This window comes from Sus scrofa, chromosome 17, assembly GCF_054392235.1.
Source record: "Sus scrofa isolate SSC_HxYL_T2T_F1_AM1 chromosome 17, Sscrofa_HxYL_maternal_Yorkshire_Landrace_v2.0, whole genome shotgun sequence".
Classification (NCBI taxonomy): domain Eukaryota; kingdom Metazoa; phylum Chordata; class Mammalia; order Artiodactyla; family Suidae; genus Sus; species Sus scrofa.
This window is the reverse complement of record NC_139399.1, coordinates 25,636,629-25,659,074: the sequence shown is the minus strand read 5'-3', so window position 1 is coordinate 25,659,074 and position 22,446 is coordinate 25,636,629. Positions and strand designations below refer to the sequence as shown.

General features: G+C 39.8%; 1 protein-coding gene across 50 annotated transcripts in view; it reads right to left on the bottom strand.

Annotated features, from left to right (window-relative positions):
* PLCB4 (phospholipase C beta 4) overlaps positions 1-22,446 on the bottom strand; it is a 487,242-nt gene that overhangs the window by 61,482 nt on the left and 403,314 nt on the right. For all 50 annotated transcript variants that reach the window (XM_085003051.1, XM_085003063.1, XM_085003052.1 and 47 more), the window contains 7 exons: positions 21,187-21,328; positions 20,490-20,574; positions 20,011-20,135; positions 17,376-17,427; positions 7,696-7,798; positions 5,293-5,457; positions 2,362-2,566 (listed from right to left, as the gene is read on the bottom strand). In XM_085003051.1, the coding sequence (XP_084859177.1) occupies positions 2,362-2,566; positions 5,293-5,457; positions 7,696-7,798; positions 17,376-17,427; positions 20,011-20,135; positions 20,490-20,574; positions 21,187-21,328 (877 nt within the window). The remainder of the gene's footprint in view (positions 1-2,361; positions 2,567-5,292; positions 5,458-7,695; positions 7,799-17,375; positions 17,428-20,010; positions 20,136-20,489; positions 20,575-21,186; positions 21,329-22,446) is intronic.

Here is a 22,446-nt window from a genome sequence, read left to right as displayed (position 1 = left end):
TGCCTATTCAGCATATAAATGTTCACATCTGAATATGATATGAACACATTGTGTACATTAAGAGGCTGTAAAGAAGACCAGAGATCTGGCAAAAGCTCTCATACTCTTGTTTTGTTATTTTCAGGTAAGTCCCTTAACTAAACCCTCACAATGTCTGCCCTGGGTTTCTTCACCTATAAAAGAAATGACCAGAGAATTCTGAATAAACATCTTTGAACATCAAATCTGAGGTTAGGTCATCAACTGCAGAATCCCATCAAGGATAAGACCATATAGAAATTTCCAATGCCTCTGATAGTAATACTATAATGACAAAGAGAAGACACTTCTAAAACTATTTTTAGAGATTTGAATCAATACGTACATAATATTGACACTAGTAATACGCTACATGATAAATACAGATATTTCATCAGCACAGACCTACATATGTTTACATCCATTCTAAATAATTTCACATTTCTGGACTCATTTATGTAAAGTGCTCGGCACAAAGTGGGAGCTCAACAAACTATATATTTTTTTCTTTTTTATTCCAACAGCCCATTTCCCTGGAATGATTTCGAGAGTTTCATTTGAAAAGTAGAGGCAGAATTTTATGTTTCCCAACATATTTGTTTATACAAGTATTTCTAAAATGAATTAGGTATTATGTACCACCTGCCCACCTGCTTTCTAAGTGCGAGTATGTGGAACATGATTTAATCCATTTGCTGATGCTCCATGGCCAACACACATTCCTCAACACACAGTCTCCTGTCTCTTTTCTGATCTGCTTACCCAGCCCCATAGCCTCTTCCATATGCTCATATCTGTCCCTCTGTGTTACAGCTTCTAATACCCTTTTTTTTTTCAGTGAAAAACAAAGGGAAGGAAAAAGGAATCTTTTACTCTGGATTTTGCAAACTGAAAAATCCTCATGGCCAGGATTCCCTGGTAGTCTCTGCGGTTAAGGATCTGTCATTGTCAATGCTGTGGCTCAGGTCACTGTTGTGTTGTAGATTTGATCCCTGGCCTGGAAATTTTTGCATGCTGCAGGCACAGTCAAAAAAAAAAAAAAAAAAAATCCTCGTGGATGACTTTATTTTTTGAACCTGCAATCAGGTTGTTAAATACTGAGTATTAGTTGCAGAAAATCTGTCCTTCAGAGAAGTCTGCGTTATTAAAAACACACCGCACAATAATCCAAAGTTCTCCAAACAAAACTCTGATGTGTTCTAGTACAGTACAGAAAATTAGATTTGGAGCCACACACACCCATATGTGCACGTGCGTGTGCACACACTTTTGAGCTTGTTATATATGTGATATTGAGTACAAACTTCACAAGGATGTTATGAGGAAGACAGAATTAGTACCTATTCTCTACAGGCCATGAAATGAGCAGTTTGACAAGTGATGTCATTGTCCCAAGGTCACTCGGCTAGTAGTGGAGAGTCAGGACTTGAATCCTTGTTAATTTGATATACTTTGCTGCACTGTTTCCTTATGGTTCACTACACTCTGAGAATATAGAGGATCTTTGTTTTCTTTTAATGTTCTTGGCAAAGTTGGGGGTTATAAAATGTTAATATGTTTGGGTTTAAGCAAACGCCTATGAACTGGTCCAACTTTTGACTCCTTTCCATACTTAGTATAACCAAAGGTGGTCTTGTATGGAATGGTGACTGGGATTTTTTTTTTTTTTTTTGTGAAAGTAAACTCTCCTGTGGATTTGGAAAAAAATACAGGCATGTTGATAGGTGAGTTCCACTTAAATCTTTTAGTGAAATCAACTGACAAGCTACCTATGGTTCTACATTATTTATGTCTTTTCCCCCTCTAGATGATGGTGTAAATATATTCTTCCCAAAATATTTGTGAAAATTGATAAACATAAAATAATGGTGGGGAAATCTACTCAATACTCTGTCATAACCTATATGGGGAAAGGATCAGAAAAAATAATGGGATATATGTATATGTATAACTGATGCATTTTGCTGTACTCCTGAAACTAATACAACATTGTAAGTCAACTATACTCCAATAAAATTTTTTTTAAAATAAAAAAGAACCTTAATGATAATCTAGGCTTCAAGGCTACAAGGTTTCGAGGCTACAAGGGTTGGCAGCACTGGCAGGAATAGCTGTTTTTTTTTTGTTTCTGTTTTTGTTTTTCCAACACCCCTGCATATGAAGTTCCCAGTCCAGGGACTGAATCCGAGCCACAGCTTCAGCAATGCTGGATCCTTCGCCCACTGCACCTCAGTGGGAACTCCAAGAAGAGACTTTTTTAAAACCATTATAATTTTGCAATTTAGGGGGGAAAAAATACACACACACACACACGCAAATATTCTGTTTAAAAGTTTAACTTACCTCCAAATCCATCAGGCACATATGTTTTAAGAACAATATTGCAGAAAATTGTTGGCAGTGATAAAGGTTTATTTCCCTCATTTCGAAGGGAGATATGTCGATAGCCTGCCTGAAGGCCATCCAGGGGCAGAATCCTCTGGCCAATCAGCCTGTTGTTGTCATCATACACTGCAATTCTCAAGACCGCCAGGTCAGGGAGGATCACCTGCCGACAAGAAACCGTACTTCGCACTGATTTTTGGAATGCAGCTCCCAAGAAATTACAGCTCTAGAAATCTGGACTGTATTCATACCATTTTTAAGGATTTCTTTATGGTGAAAAGAAGCCCATGGTCAATTCACATTCCTACAGGATACTACATAAGCCACAGTGCTCAAGCCATTGAGAAAGGTAATTGGAACAGGTTTCCTAGAAATCATTTCCTGAAAATTTTAGAAGGAACAGATGCAAAAGCTCACTAATCCAACCCTCGCCCTCTGTCCCCATCCATCCATGTAATGAATGAGCAAAAGGAGACCCTGAGAAATAGAGTGACTTTCCTTTATGTCAGGGATGGTCAGTGACAGCTGGGCCTGGATATTGGGGCTCCTGGCTTCTAATCCTGTGATCTGCCTACTACCAAGCTGCTTCTGACATCTAGTTTTTTGCTGTTTTTTTTTTTTTTTTTTTTTTTTTTTTTTTTTTTTTTGCTTTTTAGGGCCGCACCCATAGCATATGGAGGTTCCTGGGCTAGGGTCCAATCGGAGCTGTAGCTGCCGGCCTATACCACAGCCACAGCAACACAGGATCTGAGCCACATCTGTGACCTACACTACAGCTCATGGCAACACTGGATCCCTGACCCACTGAGCAAGGCCAGGGACTGAACCTGAATCCTCATGGATACTAGCTGGGTTCATTACCACTGAGCCACAGCGGGAACTCCCCTAGCTATGTTTTTAAGAATATGGAAAGTATCTTTGAGGAAATGCCTTATGTATAAAAGACAATTTATATATAAATTAGGATTCTCCCTTTACCTTGCACTCCCCAGTTTTTAACATATTTTGGGGATATTAAATAGAGTAAGATGAGGTAGCTAGAAACATTAACATATACCCTAGACGTCTACTCTTGCCCTCCCCAAACTGAGTAAATGGACATAAGACCTGAGCCCAGGGAGTTTCCACTGTGGTACAACAGGATTGGTGATGGCATCTCTGCAGTGCCAGGACAAAGGTTCAATTCCTGGCCAGGCATAGCGGGTAAAGGATCCAGCATTGCCACAGCTGTGGCATAGGTCACAACTGCGACTCGGATTCAACCCCTAACCTGGGAACTCCATGTGCTGCAGGACAGCCACAAAAGAAGGGGGGGAGTCTGAGCTCAGACAGCAGAATCCCTATTCAGATATAAAAGGGCAACACAGTAAAAGAAACTCCAATGTTTTTAATCAGGAATGCCTTTTCATCGGCTATGAGCAAGCTAGGACATCTTGGCTGATTTGAGCACTGTGTCTAAAGCTGGACAATGAATTGGTTGCCTATTTATGCCTAGGGGTTAAAATTTAATTCCAACTTCATGAAGATGAAAAGGAGAAACCAAGCTGAAATTAGCCGACTTTAGTCATTGTACTCTTCTTCATGTGGTGAATGCGGGCTTACCTTTTGAGATAAACATACAGAACAAGAATAGTAACAGCAAGAAAGAACATAAAGTTAAAGCACTTGGCATCAGTGAAAGGCAATGTGACCTCTAAAGACCAGGGAAGGATCCAAAACTGGGATCCTGTTTATGGGGTCGGTATTACTACACGTAAAAACCAAGTTAGCTATTCCCCTATACCTCAAAAATAACTTTCTGAATTTTTAGAAATGTGTGTAGGGATTATTCATTATGCTCCAAACACTGGACATACTGATGATAAATTTACCTATCGTAAACTGAAAAACCTTGGAAGAAAAAAAAGACATATCCAAGCTGTATATGCAATTTACACTATACTCTGATTGTAGAAGAGAAGGTGAAAATGGGGAAGTGTTGTATGGACAACAGCATTTATGTAACAGGGAGAACCTACATTTCAAAATGGTTTGCTTCGTTGAATTACACTGATCTTTTATAATCTGGTTTCTGTAAAACGGTTGTCCAATTCTGAGGCTGATACTATTTTTGTTAAATAAAAAGCTGGTTATCTGTATTGTATGCCATACAAGTGGAGCAGAAACACTTGGAAGACCTGTACCTAGTGAAGGAGCAAGGAAGCTTTTTGGTCAGGATAATAGGACAACTGTGAGAGAGAAACACAGGCATTCTTGGAGACAGCAGTGCCAGTCATGGGGTGTTCAGTATACACTGACAGAAGAGAAACAACTGGGAAAATGGTTACAAGATTAACAACTGCATCCTTACCAAGAATGACCAGCTGGACTTAGGATCAAGACATAACATGGAGGAAAAAAACCAGAAAGCCAATACAGCACATGACACAGAACCTGTGGTAGCAACGGGTACCACACTTCGTGGAGAAACAGTACACTACCAACTGACCCAGTTAAGGACATGTATTGGTCTTAGCTTTGTTGCAACATCCTACCCATCTTCTGGACTAAAGGAACAGTGCAAGTTACCAGGTGCTTCCAGGGCAGGGAAGGGCTCCCTCACGTATAATGGTGTCCCATCATGGAGGAGACTCTGAGCAGACTGCAAACCTGGAACTTTGGCACTGCCATGTGGGGTACTTGGCTTCTCCAAGGAGGAATAAGAGCCAAAAGGGAGACAGGGACAAACAGAAACAGCAACCACGTGGTAGCTGCAGAACTTATGCCTTAGAAGAAGGCGAAAAGAAGAGATTTGGGTTGAATGACTGTCCCTGTGTCACGCAGGGTCTACACGCTAAAATATGGCTCCCAACTTAGCAGGGTGAGTCTGACGCATAGAAGATACCCTACCTTCCGAAACACAAATGATTCTTCATTGTAAACTGGATTGAGTCCGTTGTTCATCACCATGCGAGTTCGGAATTCCTTCCGTATAGTGTCGGTGGGCAGCCCATACATATCCACTTCCACATAGGTGCCAATTTTCTTATCTGATAAGAACTGACCTGATATGACCTGGAGAAGCACAGAAAGAGGATGAGAGAAGTGAATTCGGTGTGATCATCAGTAGCAAAGAATAATCTGTAAGGAACACATTCTCTGTTCATCTTTAGAAATTTTAATTATCTATGGAAATAATGTATTTCCTTCTTTATTAAAGCAAAACATCATTGAGCAAGCACTACGTGCAAAAACTATTCTAGGCAGAGGTTCTACCTTCGAGAATCATCTAGAAAAAGAAAGAGGGAAATATGCAAGAATCAAGTGATACAAAACAATAGTGTCCACAGCATCTTCACCTAATTACCTACACCCATGAAATGAAGCAATGAAGTCAAATATCCTAAGATCTCATCACAGCTCCAAAATTCTGTCATGCCATAGGCACTTTTTTCCCTGAATTCTTTTTAAAGTCTTGAAAAGAGACACACAGAAAGAAAAGCAATGCTAAACTGATGTTGACAACTGCCAGATAGAATCCTATTATTTTTATTTATTTTTTATAAAGACCAGTATTAATTTCTGAAAACAAAGCTCTGGAGAGACTATTTTTCATTTACTTTCCAAATGCCTACAGCCATTTATTAGTTTTTTTCCACATTATCTGATAGTTAATAATTTTGAAATTTTTTTGATGTATAATCAACACAAAATAAACTTCACGTTTAAAGCGTACAATGAGATCAGTTTTGACACACAAGCACATCTGTAAAACTATCACTACGATTAAGACAATGTATATTTCCATCACCTCCTAAAGTTTCTTTGTGCCCTTTTATCATCCATCCCTTTCATCTTTGTCTAGACAAAACCACTGACAACATTAGTTTGCATTTTCTAGAATTTTATATTAATGGAATCATATAGTCCTTATCTTTTCATTAATAAACTTAATTTTTGGTTTATAGCAAAATTGAGAAGAAAATACGGAGTTCACATATACGCCTTCCCCTACTATGGTTATTTCAATCATAATAGTGTATTTGTTATAATCAATGAACTTGAAGTTGAATTGACACTTCATTATCACCCAAAATTCATAGTTTGCATTTAGGCTTTACCCTTGGTATTGTACATTCTATAGATTTGGAAGAACTTATAATGATGCATACCTACTATAACAGTACATACATCTATATATACATACATAATCTATATATGTATATATAGATATATACACTATTACATCATACAGAATAGTTTCACTGCCCTAAAATCCTTTGTGCTCTGCCTGTTACTTCCTCCCTCCAAGTTGTGGTCTCTTTTATCATCTCCATAGTTTTGTCTTTTTCTAGAATGTCATATAGTTGGAATCACACAGTATGTCAGTTTTTCAGACTGGTTTCTTTCACTTAGTAACGTATGTTTTAGTTCCATCCATGTCTTTTCATGACTCGATTGCTCATTTCTTCTTAGAGCTAAATAATATTCCATTGTCCGGATGTACCACTGTTTGTTTATTTATTATTCATCTATGAAAAGATACCTGGGTTGCTTTCAAAATTTTGTCAATTATGAATAAAGCTGCTATATACATCCCTCTGTAGGTTTTCGTATAGGTATAAGTGTTCAATTCATTTGGGTAAATACCAAAAAATGCTAATGTTAGATCTTATGGTAAGAGTCTGTTGAGTGTTCCAAGAAACCGTCAAATGGTTTCGCAAAGTGGTTGCACCATTTTGCATTCCCACCATCAATGGCCAAAGAGTTCCCTTTGTTCCACATCCTCTGCTAGATATTTCCTGATCTGGTGTATTTCATTAAAAGTAGCTAATAATTTCTCTATTAAAAAATATGTCTTGGAGTTCCCGTCATGGCGCAGTGGTTAACGAATCCGACTAGGAACCATGAGGTTGCGGGTTCGATCCCTGCCCCTGCTCAGTGGGTTAACGATCTGGCGTTGCCGTGAGCTTTGGTGTAGGTTGCAGACGCTCGGATCCCGCGTTGCTGTGGCCCTGGCATAGGCCAGCGGCTACAGCTCCGCTAAGACCCCTAGCCTGGGAATCTCCATATGCCACGGGAGTGGCCCAAAGAAATAGCAAAAAGACAAAAAAAAAATATATATATATATATATATATATATATATATATATATATATATCAAGAAAAAGAGGAAGACTTTTAAAACAAAGTTGAGAGCCACATAGGGATCTTATAACATGATATGGAATATTTTAATTATCATTTCTTAAGACTTTTCCAAGACCACCTGCATACCCATTTATACTATTCTGTGAGGCGCAGGAGCCTTACCTGCACTGAACAAGTGGCTGCAATAACCCCATCAACAGGCGTTTCAGAGAAGGGATCAAATGTTCGATCGGGCCGTCTCATGAAATCTGGCTTGAGAAGGTATCTGGTGGAACAAAAGCATAGACGTAGTTTATTAGTTGCCTTAATAAAGACTGAGCTAATCATTATTCAAGACACTGGATAATTCTTCTCCTCCATTTCTAACTTACGAGTGAAGCTGTTAGGCAGAGGATCCTAAAGATTGAAGAGAATATCCCTGCCCTGTGAATAATCCTAAACAGGAACAGAGAAGAGGGAATGTTCTCTAGATTCCAGGCTCTGGGACGTCTGCAACTTCCTGACACTATCACCTTCTCTTGACCTTGTCCATACCATGGAGCTCTTTAGATACTTACTTTTACAGCATAAAATAAAATGCAAAGAATAACAATGAAAAACTATATGAGCTAGAGTTACCAAAATATGGAAAATATGTGATGTTCTTTATTAATTGTGTTTTATTGTATTAAATTATGAGATCTAATGGCAAGTGTGATAATCACAAAAACGATTACTGAGAATCATAAAGACATTTTGAGAGCTCTTTAATAATAAATAATGAGATATAAAAATATTTGTGGTTTATATTGGTGCCAGAATCAGAGGTACCATTAACAGTACTATGGATTATTATCAATGTTCATAATCAAAGTAAATGGAGAATTTCAGTTAGAGGGAGGTGAAAATAAAGATGTTGCTATTTCTCCAGTTCTAGCCAGGGTAATTAGGAAAAGAAAATGAAATAAAAGGTATTTAGACTGGAAAGAAGTAAAACTACTTCTATTCACAGATGACATAATCTTTTATACAGAAAATCCTAAAGAATCTACTAAAAAGCCAATAGAACTAATAAATGAGTTCAGCAAGGTTAGAGGATACCTTCTAAATTGATAAAATCAATTTTATTCCTAGGCACCAAGCAATGAACAATTCAAAAATGAAATAAACAATTCCATTTATAATGGCACCTAAAGAATAAAATACTGACAAATATGCTTAACAAAATAAGTACATACACTATGAAAACTACAAAATGCTGCTGAAGAAAATCAAAGAAGATCTGAATAAATTGAAAGATATCTTGTATTCATGAATCAGAAGACAATATTGCTAAGATGGCACCATTCCCCAAATTGATATACAGATGCAATACGATCTCTATCAAAATTCCTGGTGATTTCTTTATAGAAATTGACAGGTTGATCCTAAAATTCAAGGACCAAGAATACCCAAAACAATCTTGCTAAAGAAGACAAAGCTGGAGGTCTCATACTTCTCAATTTCAAAACTTTCTACAAAGCAACAGTAACCAAAGCAACGGTACTGGCAAAAAAACAGACTTATTAAATCAGTGAAATAGAATTTGGAGTCCAGAAATAAATTCATATCTATACTCAATCGATTTCTGACAAGGATGCCAAGACTAGTCAGTGGGGAAAAGAAAAATCTTTAAACAAATAGCTGGTGAGCCACATGCAAAACTAGTCTCCTCTTCCACATTATAAACAAAAATTGACTCAAAATGGATCAAAGGCTTAAATCTACAAGCTATTAACTATAAAACTCTTAGGAGAAAACACAGGGACAAATCTTTTTGACTTGAGATTTAGCAATGGATTCTTAGCCATATCTCTAGAAGCACAAGCAACAAGGGGAAAAAGTACATACACTTTACTTCATCATAAAGACTTCTGCACTTCAAAGAACAACATCCAGAAAGTGAAAAGACAAATCACATAGTGGGAGAAAATATTTGCAAATCACATATATGTATCTAAAATATATGAAGAAAAAATAACCCAGTTAAAAAAATGCCGAGTTCCCATTGTGGTGCAGCGGTAATGAATCCAACTAGGATCTGTGAGGACTCGGGTTCGATCCTTGGCCTTGCTCTGTGGACTAAGGATCTTGGCGTTGCTGTGAGCTGTAATGTAGGACACAGACACAACTTAGATCCTGCATTGCTATGGCTATGGTGCAGGCCAGCAGCTGTAGCTCCAATTCGACCCCTAGCCTGGGAACTTCTGTATGCTGTGGGTGTGGCCCTAAAAAGCAAAAAAAAAAAAAAAAAACAACCAAAAACCAAAAAACAAAAAAACAAACAGGCAAATGATCTGAATAGACAATTCTCCAAATAAGATATATAAATGGCCAGGAAGCACTTGAAAAGATGCTTAATGTCGTTAGTCATTAGAGAAAAGCAAACCAGCACCACAGTAAGATACTCACAGACTTTGAAAACAAACCTAAAGGAGTTCCACTGTGGCGCAGTGGAAATGAATCCTATTAGGAACCATGAGGTTGCAGGTTCAATCCCTGGCCTTGCTCAATGGGTTAAGGATCTGGCATTGCCGTGAACTGTGGTGTAGGTTGTAGGTGTGGCTCGCATCCCTCATTGCTGTGGCTGTGGTGTAAGCTGGCAGCTGTAGCTCTGTTTGGACCCCTAGCCTGGGAACCTCCATATGCTGCAGGTGCAACCCTAAAAAAAAAAAAAAAAAAAAGCCTGTGGTTACCAAAGGGGAAGGATGGTGGGGGAAGGGAAGGAATGGGAGTTTGGGATAGTAATATATACACTCTGGTGTATAGAATGGATGGTCAATGGGGACCTGCTGTATAGCACACGGAAATCTACTCAATATTCTGTGATAACTGGGATATTCTGGGAATGGGTATGTGTATATGTATAGCTGAATTACTTTGCTGTATAGCAGAAATTAACATAACATTGTAGATCAACTATACTTTAATAAAATTGAAAAAAAAAAGCTGCCACCACACACACACACTGGGATAGCTATAATAAAAAGAAGTCAAATAATAGCAAGTACGGATGAGGAGGTGGAGAAATTGGAGCCCTCATACGACATTGATGGTGGGAATGTAAAATGATGCAGCCACTTTGGAAAATTGTCTGGTATTCTTCAAACAGTTAAACACAGAGTTACCATATAAGCCAGCAACTCTACTCTTAGTGTAACCAAGCAGGGCCCTGTGGGGCTCCTGGGCACAAAAGCCTTTCTGTGTCCCTCATTTCTTGTCTTTATGAAATCGGCCTCATTCAGCATCCATGGCCTTCCCTGAGTTCCAAGGGGCAGGTTCAGACAGTTGCTGATCAGGGAAGGAAGGGGATGCAGAGACAAGGGAGGAACTTTCAAGAAACAGCAGAACAGACTTGGGGCAGGATCCTGGTTTCCTCCAAGGGGTACACTTAATGACTAAGGACCTTATACACCAAAGAGAAAAGTTATATTCCTTATGCTTCTTTTAGGAATGAATACTTTAAACGTGAACAGTTTGGAGCCCTTTCTTGTGCTTCTCCCTGGTTAAATTTGCACCCTAAACACAATCACCCATAAGGTAAAGACTGGGCACCCTGGAGTTCCTGTCTCGGCTCAGCAGAAATGAATCTAACTAGGAACCATGAGGTTGGGGGTTCAATCCCTGGCCTTGCTCAATGGGTTAAGGATCCGGTGCTGCCATGAGCTGTGGTGTAGGTCGCAGATGTGGCTTGGATCTGGTGTTGCTGTGGCTGTTTTGTAGGCCGGCAGCTGTAGCTCCGATTCGACCCCTAACCTGGGAACCTCCATATGCCGCGGGTATAACCCTGAAAAGACAAAAAGACAGAAGAAAAAAAAAAAAAAAAAAAAGATTGGACACCCTAAGCACAACTGCCTGTGGGTTAAAGATTATTAGCATATGATGTATTTCAGGAACTTTCCTAGCCTGTCCTAATCTCTGATCAACATGCCCTTTTTCTGTGAATTCCTTTGTTCTAGGCAGCAACCCAGAAGACCACCATGATCGTGCCGAGACCTCCTACGCCAGCTGTGATGATAAGAGTCCCCCTAAGAAGAATGCATATTTGTCCCAATCCTGATTCCTACCTGAAAACTGTTTTTCTCCTTTTTACTATAAAACTCCCCACAATTCTTCCCAATGAAAGGGTACAGTCTTTAAGACATTAGTCTGCTGTGGCCTCTTTTCCCTAGCAAAGCAATAAAAGCTATCTTTTTCTCCTTCACCCAAAACGGTCTCCACATTTCTATTCAGCACTGGTAGACAGAGGCCAAGTTTTAGGCAACATGAGGTGTAGACCCAAGAAAAGTGAAGACTTGTCCATGAATGTCCATTATGCATAATAACCAAAAGACAAAAGCCATCCAAAAACCATCCACTGAAAGACAAATGGATATTTAAGAAGAGAAATATCCATACAATGGAAAATTATTCAGCAATAAAAAGGAAGTACTGATACATGATACAACATAGGTGAACCTTGAAAACATGTAGAATGAAAGAAGACAGTCATAAAAAGGTCACACATTATATGAATCTTTTTACATGAAATGCACAGAGTAGGCAAAAATATAGTAACAACATGTAGGTTAGCGGATGCTTAAGGCTAGGATGGGGGCAGCTAAAGGGTATGGTTTTCTTTTTTGAGGTGATTAAAATGGTTTGAAATTAATCTCCAACCACGTCTGCCCCTTATCCCCACTGCATGTTGTCACAGAAACACACCTCGGCTGAATCCCATAACTTTCATGAAACTTGGGCCAAAGAACTTCATCTCTCTAAAAAAAAGTGTTTAAAAAAATTTAGAAATTTTTGTTGTTGTTAGAAATAACTCTAACTGCAGACAGGAAAATTCCACACTGATATGAGCAATATATAAAGGCAGACAAAAGTACTTTCCTCAAAATTTTAGGTTTGCTTTTAGATGTAAAATAGTCAAAATTTGAGAAGCAAAACGTTCATATTCCTTAGGAGTATAACTTTTACTAATTTCACCTCTATATGATATCAAACTTATTACTATCTTTTATTTTTATTTTTTTTCGTCTTTTGTCTTTTTGTCTTTTGTTGTTGTTGTTGTTGTTGTTGTTGTTGTTGCTATTTCTTGGGCCGCTCCCAAGGCATATGGAGGTTCCCAGGCTAGGGGTTGAATCGGAGCTGTAGCCACCGGCCTACGCCAGAGCCACAGCAACACGGGATCCGAGCCGCGTCTGCAACCTACACCACAGCTCAGGGCAACGCCGGATCGTTAACCCACTGAGCAAGGGCAGGGACCGAACCCGCAACCTCATGGTTCCTAGTCGGATTCGTTAACCACTGCGCCACGACGGGAACTCCATTACTATCTTTTGAAATAAAATTGGAGTTCCCGTTGTGGCTCAGTGGGTTATGAACCTTACTACTATCCATGACGATGTGGGTTCAATCCCTGGCCCTGCTTAGTGGGTTAAGGATCTGGTGTTGCCGTGCACTGTGGTGTAGGTCACAGATGAAGCTCGGATCTGGTGTTGCTATGACTGTGGTGTAGGCCGGCAGCTGCAGCTCTGATTCGACCCCTAGCCTGGGAACTTCCATACGCTGCAGGTGCAGCCCTAAAAAGCAAAAGAACAAATAAATAAATAAATAAAAATTAAAAAAAAAAAAAACTAAAACCAAGAAGGAATTCTGTGGCATGATATTTTTCCTTAAAGGAAAGTTTAAAGTCATGTTTTTTTACTTCTGACAGAGTTGCCAATCTTTGCCAGCTTCTAAGTCTGAACAAAAAGCGTTAAAAAAATAAACCCACATTCCACTTGGAGGTAATCATCAATAAAGACACTCTGAGGATGACACTGATCTTTTATTTTTTCCCACACCCTTGGGATATGCAAGTTCCTGGGTCAAGGATCGAATCTGTGCCACAGCAGTGACAATGCTGGATCCTTAACCTGCTGAGCCACCAGGGAACTCCTGTCTTTACATTCTTAATGATTTGTGAACACAGCCCTGTGGCCCTACAAACTAAATTGGTCCTGCCTGGTATGTTTCAGTGCAGGAAATGAACTCATTCCAAGCACGTGAACAGGAGCTGCAGAATCAGAGGACGGCATCAGGAGGAAGTTCATCCTATTTCCTCACACCCAAGATACCATCAACGCTCCGTCATTTGATTTACCAGCAAGAAAATAAAACAGCTGCTGATTATAACTATATGATGCCATGGGAGTTCCCATTGTGGCTCAGCGGAAACAAATCTGACTAGTATCCATGAGGATGCAGGTATGATCCCTGGCCTCACTCAGTAGGTCAAGAATATGGTGTTGGAATATTGTAAACCAAGTAAGTTTCAATAAAGTTTTATTTAAAAAGAAAAAATAAAATAAAAAAGGATACAGCGTTGTCGTGAGCTTGATGTAGGCAGCAGATGCAGCTTGAATCCAGCATTGCTGTGGCTGTAGTGTAGGTTGGCAGCCATACCTCCGATTTGACCCCTAGCTTGGGAACATCCATATGCCATGTGTGCAGCCCTAAAAAACAAAAACAAACAAATAAGAAAGATGCCATGGGTTTTAAGATGATTCTAATTTGACAAAGCTATAGAAATGTGCATCATTGAATCATAAGACATCATACTATTTTGAAAGCAACCATCCAAGTTTCTGTGACAGTCTGAAAAGACTTGAGAAATTAATCTGCTCTATTTTGTTCCACTAGGAATTATAGAAGTGTCTTTCATTTTTCTATCTTTGAAAACGAGTCTTTTTTGTAAAGTATAGTTGATTTACAATATTGTGCCAAAGTGACTCAGTCTTATTTAAATATATATAATGTAAAATTATCACATAATAATATATATGATATATAGTAATCGTATATCATAATATATATGACATATAGTAATATATTATGATATATATATATAGTAATATATATATGATATATATACATATATATATATTTTTTTGTCTTTTGTCTTTTTAGGGCCGCACCCATGGCATATCGAGATTTCCAGGCTAGGGGTCTAATCAGAGCTATAGCTGCCAGCCTACGCCACAGCCACAGCCAATGCCAGATCCGAGCCATGTCTGCAACCTATACTACAGCTCGCAGCAACACGGGATCCTTAACCCACTGAGCAAGGCCAGGAATTGAACCCACAACCTCATGGTTCCTAGTCAGATTCGTTTCCACTGTGCCATGACGGGAACTCCTATATATTGTTTCTAAAATATAGCTTTCCATCATTGCTATCCCAGGATAGTCCCCTGTGCTGTACAGTAGGACCTCACTGCTTATCTATTCTAAATGTAATAGTTTGTATCTACTAACCCCAAACTCCCAGTCCATCCCATTCCCTCCCCACCATCCCCTGGCCTTCCCGACAAGTCTGTTCAGATACTAAAACTGCCACCAAGTGGAAGAAATTAACTACGTGATGACCACAAGTAGTAGCTCCCAGACCTACTGGCACCTGAGGATTGAGTTTATCTCTGTGAGGTCACTCTGTTACCTCATGATCAACCAATCAGAGAATGGCACACAAGCTGATCACAGACCCTGGGACACCCCTCCCCTACCTGGCCTTTAAAAATACTTTACTGAAATCCTTTGCAGAGTTCAGGGTTTTAGAGCACAAGCTACCCATTCTCCTTGTACAGTGCCTTACAATAAATGCTGCACTTCCCTGCACCACAACCCAGGGTCAATAGATTGACTTTACTGTGTGCAGGTGAGCAGACTCACGTTTGGGTCACTAGCACAGGGACCCCTTTTACATGGAAACAACTCCCCTACCCACATCAGGCTTAGCCATTGGACAGCTGAGGCAGGAATGAAAAGTTCCTTTGGCCTCCGTGGGCCACAGAAAAGGTTCTGGGAAGGAGCACAGTCACATGTGAAGTATGCCGGCTGCCTAAGGGACTCCTCACAGGCCTGGTGTGAGCAGATCCTTCATTTACTCTTGTGTGATCCCTACCTACGACCAACCAACCTCACTTTCACACAGAAATTTGCAGCTCATGAAGTACTGCAAGTACACTTAGTTCAAACTCACTGAGCTGTCACAACAACCCTGGGGTGGTGGGCATTTCCGGCTTCATTTTCTCAGCAGAAAGTCGAGGTTCAGGATCTAACACACCTGTCCTGAGCAACACCAACATGTGCAACACCCAGGGCTCAAACCTGGGTCAGGCAGGAGCCCAGGGTTTTTACCCACCCCCACAGCACACAGCTGCCCCTGGGCCCTCACTGCCTTACCCCCCACTGGGGGTCCACCCATCAATTTACATACGCAATCTCCTGGTTATAAATGCTTTGTAGTAAATAACAAAATAGCTTAAAAAATACTCTGGGAATTTCCATTGTGACTCAGTGGTAAAGAGTCTGACTAGTATCCATGAAGACTCAGGTTTGATCCTAGCCTTGCTCAGTGGGTTAAGGATCCAGCATTGCCTTGAGCTGGCTTGTAACACTGTATTCATTTAAGTGTTTTCTTCAAGTGTTTTTTCTTCAAGTGTCTGTGGTGTAGGATGGTAGCTACAGCTCCGATTCAACCCCTAGCCACAGAACTTCCATATCCCACAGATTTGGCCCTAAAAAGACACACACACACAAAATTATTTTGGAGTTCCCGTCGTGGCACAGGGCAAATGAATCTGACTAGGAACCATGAGGTTGCGGGTTTGATCCCTGGCCTTGCTCAGTGGGTTAAGGATCCAGCATTGCCATGAGCTGTGGTGTAGGTCGCAGATGCGGCTCAGATCTGGCATTGCTGTGGCTCTGGCGTAGGCCGGCAGCTACAGCTCTGGTTAGACCCCTAGCCTTGGAACCTCCAAATGCCACGGGAGCGGCCCAAAGAAATAGCAAAAAGACAAAAGAAAAAAAAATACACAAAACACACAGCAGAGGCAACCTCCTGTAAGCTTCAGGTGGGTGATCTGGGTAATAGGGTTGTCACCTATGGGTGGAGGCACCCTGGTGGGTAGGATTGTGCATTCTGAATCCATAATTGCTGAAACTTTATCTTGACTGGCTGTTTTTAGTGGTGGAAATTAGATATTCAACGAGGGAGGCCAAGAATGTCCTGCTGAGAGCAGCTGGGATGAGATGATAACTCTACTGGGTTAGTTTAGAGGACTTTGGGCAGTTGTTTGGGGTTATTTACCTATGGAGCTGCTGGGGGACATTTGCATGGAGAAAAAAAAATGGCCACGCATTTTTTTTTTCATCTCTCTGTATAGAATCTTAACTTCTTATTTTCATTTAACCTTTCAGCGTTTCAGTGAAATGAACATTTCTTATTTCTTTACTCAGTTTGCAGATTTTAGGCAGTACGATTAAGTAAACTAGAACAACCATTCATAGCATTTTTTTTTTTAGTAACTGCTATTTACAAGACATGCAAAACAATCGAGAGAGGACAAAGCTCTCTTTCTAGCTAAAATAAATTCCACTTCACACCTAGGTCTTCATTATATACTAAAACTTCATTCCTCTATTTGTCCTAAGTGAAATACACATACTTAATGTCAGTGTCTCACATGGATGTCCAAAGACCAGGGATCATTATCTTTTCTAGTTATAAAAACCTCTGTTATTGAATTTAAAGTGATAGCATTAAACTCCAGAGTGTGTATAGTACACTGCTTAACTAGTGGGTATTTTTTTTTTTAATCTGCTTCATAAAACTGGGGTGACAAAGAGTGTATGTTGCAGATGTAATTTACCTGGGGATTTCATTTGTTTGTACCCCATCCCTTAAACCCAGCTTAAATGCAGCAACCCCTAATTAAAAATGACACGGTTTCATTACAGCTGTAGTATGGAGTGTGGAACAGGGTGACAACAGTTTAAATCACATTACTCACCCGCACGATCCATTATACTCAAATTTCCCCTGATTCAATTGCATCGCTAAATCTGTCAAGAGACAAAAAGAATTTAGTAGCTCGTCTCCTTGGACAAAGAAGATCTTGACGGGGTGATTTTCAACAATGGAAATAAGAGCCCAGACTGGAAGGTCCTTTTGAACACCACAAGGCTCTTCTGGGTCTGTTTAAGGCACACAACCCTCTCTCCCATGTTGAAATCACCTTGGGTTTAATTTAAATTAAACATCATACGTGTCTTCATAGGGACCACATTGGCTTTGCTTTAAAATTTGGATTCGGGAGTTCCCGTTGTGGCACAGCGGAAATGAATCCGACTAGTAACCATGAGGATATGGTTCGATCCCTGGCCTTGCTCAGTGGGTTAAGGATCTGGCGTTGCCGTGAGCTGTGGTGTAGATTGCAGATGTGTCTCAGATCCCGCGTTGCTATGGCTATGGCATAGGCCGGCAACTGTCCTAGCCTGGAAACCTCTATGTGCTGCGGGTGTGGCCCTAAAAAGCAAAATAAATAAAATAAAATAAAATAAAATAAAATAAAATAAAATAAAATAAAATAAAATAAAATAAAATAAAATTTGGATTCAATATGTAAGTCATATGATTGTTGAATTTGTATTGAGAGTACAGATGTCTAACCTGATATATGGTTGGAGAAGATTCACTTTACAATCCCAGAGAAAAGGTACACTGCACAGACCCAGTTGGGTCTTTTGAATATAAAATTTGATTAAAAAGAATCAAAAATAAACTAGGTAAGGACAACGTAAAAACTGCTGACTTAAGGAGAATTCTTCCAGTGGTGTCTATGCTGGCAGGACATGCCTTATGCTTTTTCTCTTGCAGGCAAACACAATCTTCCTTCTTTTCATTAGCCAAAGCAATCGGTCAGCTGGAGGATTTTTTTTTTTTTCTTCTCAAAATGTTGCCATTAAACCCAACCTTACAGAAGAAAACATAAGCTGACTTAGTGAATCAATTGCTTTTGGATCATTTAAGTTATATGATGGACTCACTGACAACAAGAATACAATATGACTCCTTCTTAAGTAAGTAAAATCAGCAGTGCCTTTTTTATCGTACTGTCTCTGCTAGAAACACTCCAGGATCGAGCTGGTATTTGGAAATAGTGAGCATTGCTAGAGATGGTGTGCAGAAATCAGACCTCAGCTCCTGGTCACCGAGGAGCGGGACACACAGATAGGCCACAGGAATGCAAGTCATAGGACCTTTCAATCAGTCCAGATCACAGGGAGCAAGGCAGACTGAGATTCACAAAGTATGGTGGATAGACTTAAAAAAAACAAAAACAAAAACAAAAAAAACGCCCTCCAATTAGGAAACTTGGGAGGTATACTCATATAGCAAAGAACAAAATGAAAAAGTTTTTTGTTATTACTGTTTGTTTTTAAACCTATTTTAGGAGTTCTGGGGATTAAGGCTCTGGCTTTATCACTGTGGCAGCTTGAGTTGCTGCTGTGGCACAAGTTCCATCCCTGGCCCAGGAACTTCCACATGCCTCGGGCGTAGCCAAAAATAAACAAATAAATAAAATAGAAACCAATTTGTAAAGACCATGCTGTGGCGTTACCCATAGAAAATGGCATAGAAGGAGTTCCCGTCGTGGCTCAGTGGTTAACAAACCCGACTAGCATCCACGAGGACTCGGGTTAGATTCCTGGCTTCGCTCAGTGGGTTAAGGATCTGGCGTTGCCATGAACTGTGGTATAGGCTGCAGACACGGCTCCGATCCTGCGTTGCTGTGGCTGCAGCGTAGGCCGGTGGCTATAGCTCCGATTCGACCCCTAGCCTGGGAACCCCCATGTGCCACCAGTGCAGTCCTCAAAGACAAAAAAAGAAAAGAAAAGAAAATGGCATAGAAAGCTCTTGTAGCATATTTCTCACCTGTTTTAGGTGAGCAACCACAGTCCATTATGTTTGCTATCTCTATTCTTCACATCGTGAGTGTAGGCTCTTAGGCAAACTTTGAAAACTTAAACAATTTTTGTTTACGCCTTTATAAAAATTGAACCCCCCCTTGTAGGGGAAAAATGATTATGTAATATATAACTTGTTCCTCAGAGTACACTGGGGAGAAACAAGTTATACATTAGTAATTCTAAGGATATATAACTCCTTAAACACCATTTTAGCAGAATCTGCGTTATAATACGCTGCACTTTTACAACGAGGTGCCACTATATTGCTGATTGCTGTGGAATGTTAACCATGGGAAGGGCATTTTCCAAAGGAGAAATGAGTCACAGTTACTGTACAAAGATACTGAAATTCTTCTCATTTCATTCTGTCTCTGGACAAGAAGATAAGTTTGCTCCAAAAGGAAGAAAAATTAGAAATATTTGGGGGGAAAAAAAGACAATGTGTAGCAGATTAGTCACAGCATTTCCAAAAGGAAATCCAATTTAAATCGAAATCTAGTATCTTCTATCATTATTTTATTGCTCTGTTTTGATTTTCTACAAATCTAGCAACACATTGTCTTGCCATATGTCCGTTTCCTTTAAAAAACGCCCACGGACAACTGATGGCACTATTGGCACGGTTCTGTCAAAGCGTTCTCGTGGAATCTGAGGTCACTGGACATCAGCTCCTACCTGGGGTTTGATAGTTCAGTGAAACCATCTGGCAACCAGCGTTCCAGAAAATCTGAGGCATGTAATTACTGGAATCGACTCGGCCTCCCTTGGGGTAAATGCGACTCATTTGCCGTTTGTTATAACTGTGTAACATATTAAGGAAAATGGAAAAATAAAAAAAAAAAGAGTATTCCGGCAGCAATAAATAAAGAACAAAGAGCTAAAATGACCGCTATCTAGATCAACAATGACAAACATGCAGACCACAGAGAATACATTTCACAGGTCTCAATGATGCTTAAGAGGAAAAAACACAGGTCACTGTGTGGATTATAAAACAATTCGCATTTGGGCAGGTTTTCCCAGCTGCTGTGGTCTTTCACAGAGTTATATTTCACATATAATCACAAGTATACATCAGCCTTTTTTCTATTGTAAAGGTTCCTGCCAAACCCAACATTCACCAACCACTCCTTCCACATAATACATAAGGATACTTCACGAATTCAATTGCGTGCGTTTTCAAGTAGCCTAGACCGACCGACTCGTTAAAAGAAGACATGTTATAATGAATATTGCGTTCTGTAAAGAAAAGCAAAGATACACTTAGAAACCCTGCCATCAAACCCTCACAGAGAGATAAGTGATAAATATAACTAATTACACCCTGAATCATGTGGCCCGGGAGGCAGATGTTCCCTTATTATATCAGTAGCTCCTACTTTCATTAACATCCTGTGGATGGAAACAGCTAACTTTAAAAAATGTGATGAATTAAATTTTGCATACCATTTGCCATCCACAGCCACCCCTGAAACATGTAGTTTTGATGATGAGGATGGCTTCTCCAGTCCAGAAATAATTATGAAAAGGGTGAAAATACGTTACATGTTTTCGGAAGCCAGCTTTTGACTAACGGAGATCTTATAAAAGTGTATCTAATGCAAGAGGCTATAGGCTCTTGGAGTGGTACCAAATCTACAGTCCCTCAGAGCCACCTTGTGGACAATGTGGAGAATGACAGCACAATGCCCCCCACATGCCAAGCACAGGTGCTCCATAAAACAAAACCAGGGTAAGACAGAACACGCCAAGGCCAAAAAAGAAACGGGCAACAAGTCAGATCACCGATCACAGCATAATAAAAGAAAAAGCAGACCAAAAAAGGCAACAGCATTTAACCTTTGGTGTTACCTTCAGCCACATGGAAACCTTGAAACTTGACAGGCTGTGCATAGTTGATCATTGTGGACAGATACGGATGGATGTTAGTGGTAGCACCTACATATTTATAAGATGCCATCCACGCCTGCTCATCTTCTACAGTAACCAGGCCCTACGAGTGCAAGAAAGGAACATGCACGTCAGTGACTTTAGCGGGACTCAGATTTATGCCACAAACTTCCTCACTAGAGATAATTTGCACATACACAGAGTAAAAGATTAAGACTTTTTCTTTCTGTACAATTATGCTAAATAAAGGATGACTTCAAGAACTAATGTCTACGAGTTCTTGTAGTGGCTCAGTGGTAAGGAATCTGACTAGTATCCATGAGAACATGGGTTCAGTCCCTGGCCTCACTCAGTGGGCTAAGGATCTGGCATCGCCATGAGCTGTGATGTAAGTCGCAGATGGGGCTTGGATCCAGAGTTGCTATGGCTGCAGTGTAAGCCGACAGTTCAGCTCTGATTCGATCCCTAGCCTGGGAATTGCCATATGCCACAGGTGCTGCCTTAAAAAGACCAAAAAAAAAAAAAATTTAATGTCTATCATAGCTCCAAATAATGCAAATGGAGATAACAGTAAAATATGAAACTTACCCTACATTTTGGGGACATTTTTTACATTTTCAAAAGGTTTAAAAATATTCCAGAATTACACTGAAGTTCAGAGCAATGCAATGAAATATGTATAGCAGGTATTACTGTTAACATAATTTCACAAATTGTGGCCTAAATTCAAAAACAGTGGTCCTTCAATTTTCGTGCACTTCTAGGCTTGTTACATCACAGATTCCTGGGTTCCACCCTCAGAGTTTCTGATGAAATGAGTTTGGGGCGAAGCCCAGGAATTGGCATTTCTAACTTCCAAGTCCTAATGATGCGTCTGGTCTGGAGACTACACTTTGCTTACCACTGCTTTGGAAATCAAGCCACATACATAAATGGTTTATGGTACTACTATTATTTTTTTTAAAAAAAGTTTATTCTCAGAACAGTGTGATAACCTACCACACAGGACATATTAAAATTGCATTATTTTGCATAAAGAACAAAGAAACAAATTAGTTTACTTCTTAGTCAATCAGAACAAAACCAACAAAATCAACAACAACACAAATAATGCCTTCGAAAGTGATCAACATTTCCCTGAGGTTGACACTGATGAATAAACTGCCTATTCACATTAATCAATTCCTTAGTTTAAAAACTGGTCAGACCATTTGTTTACCT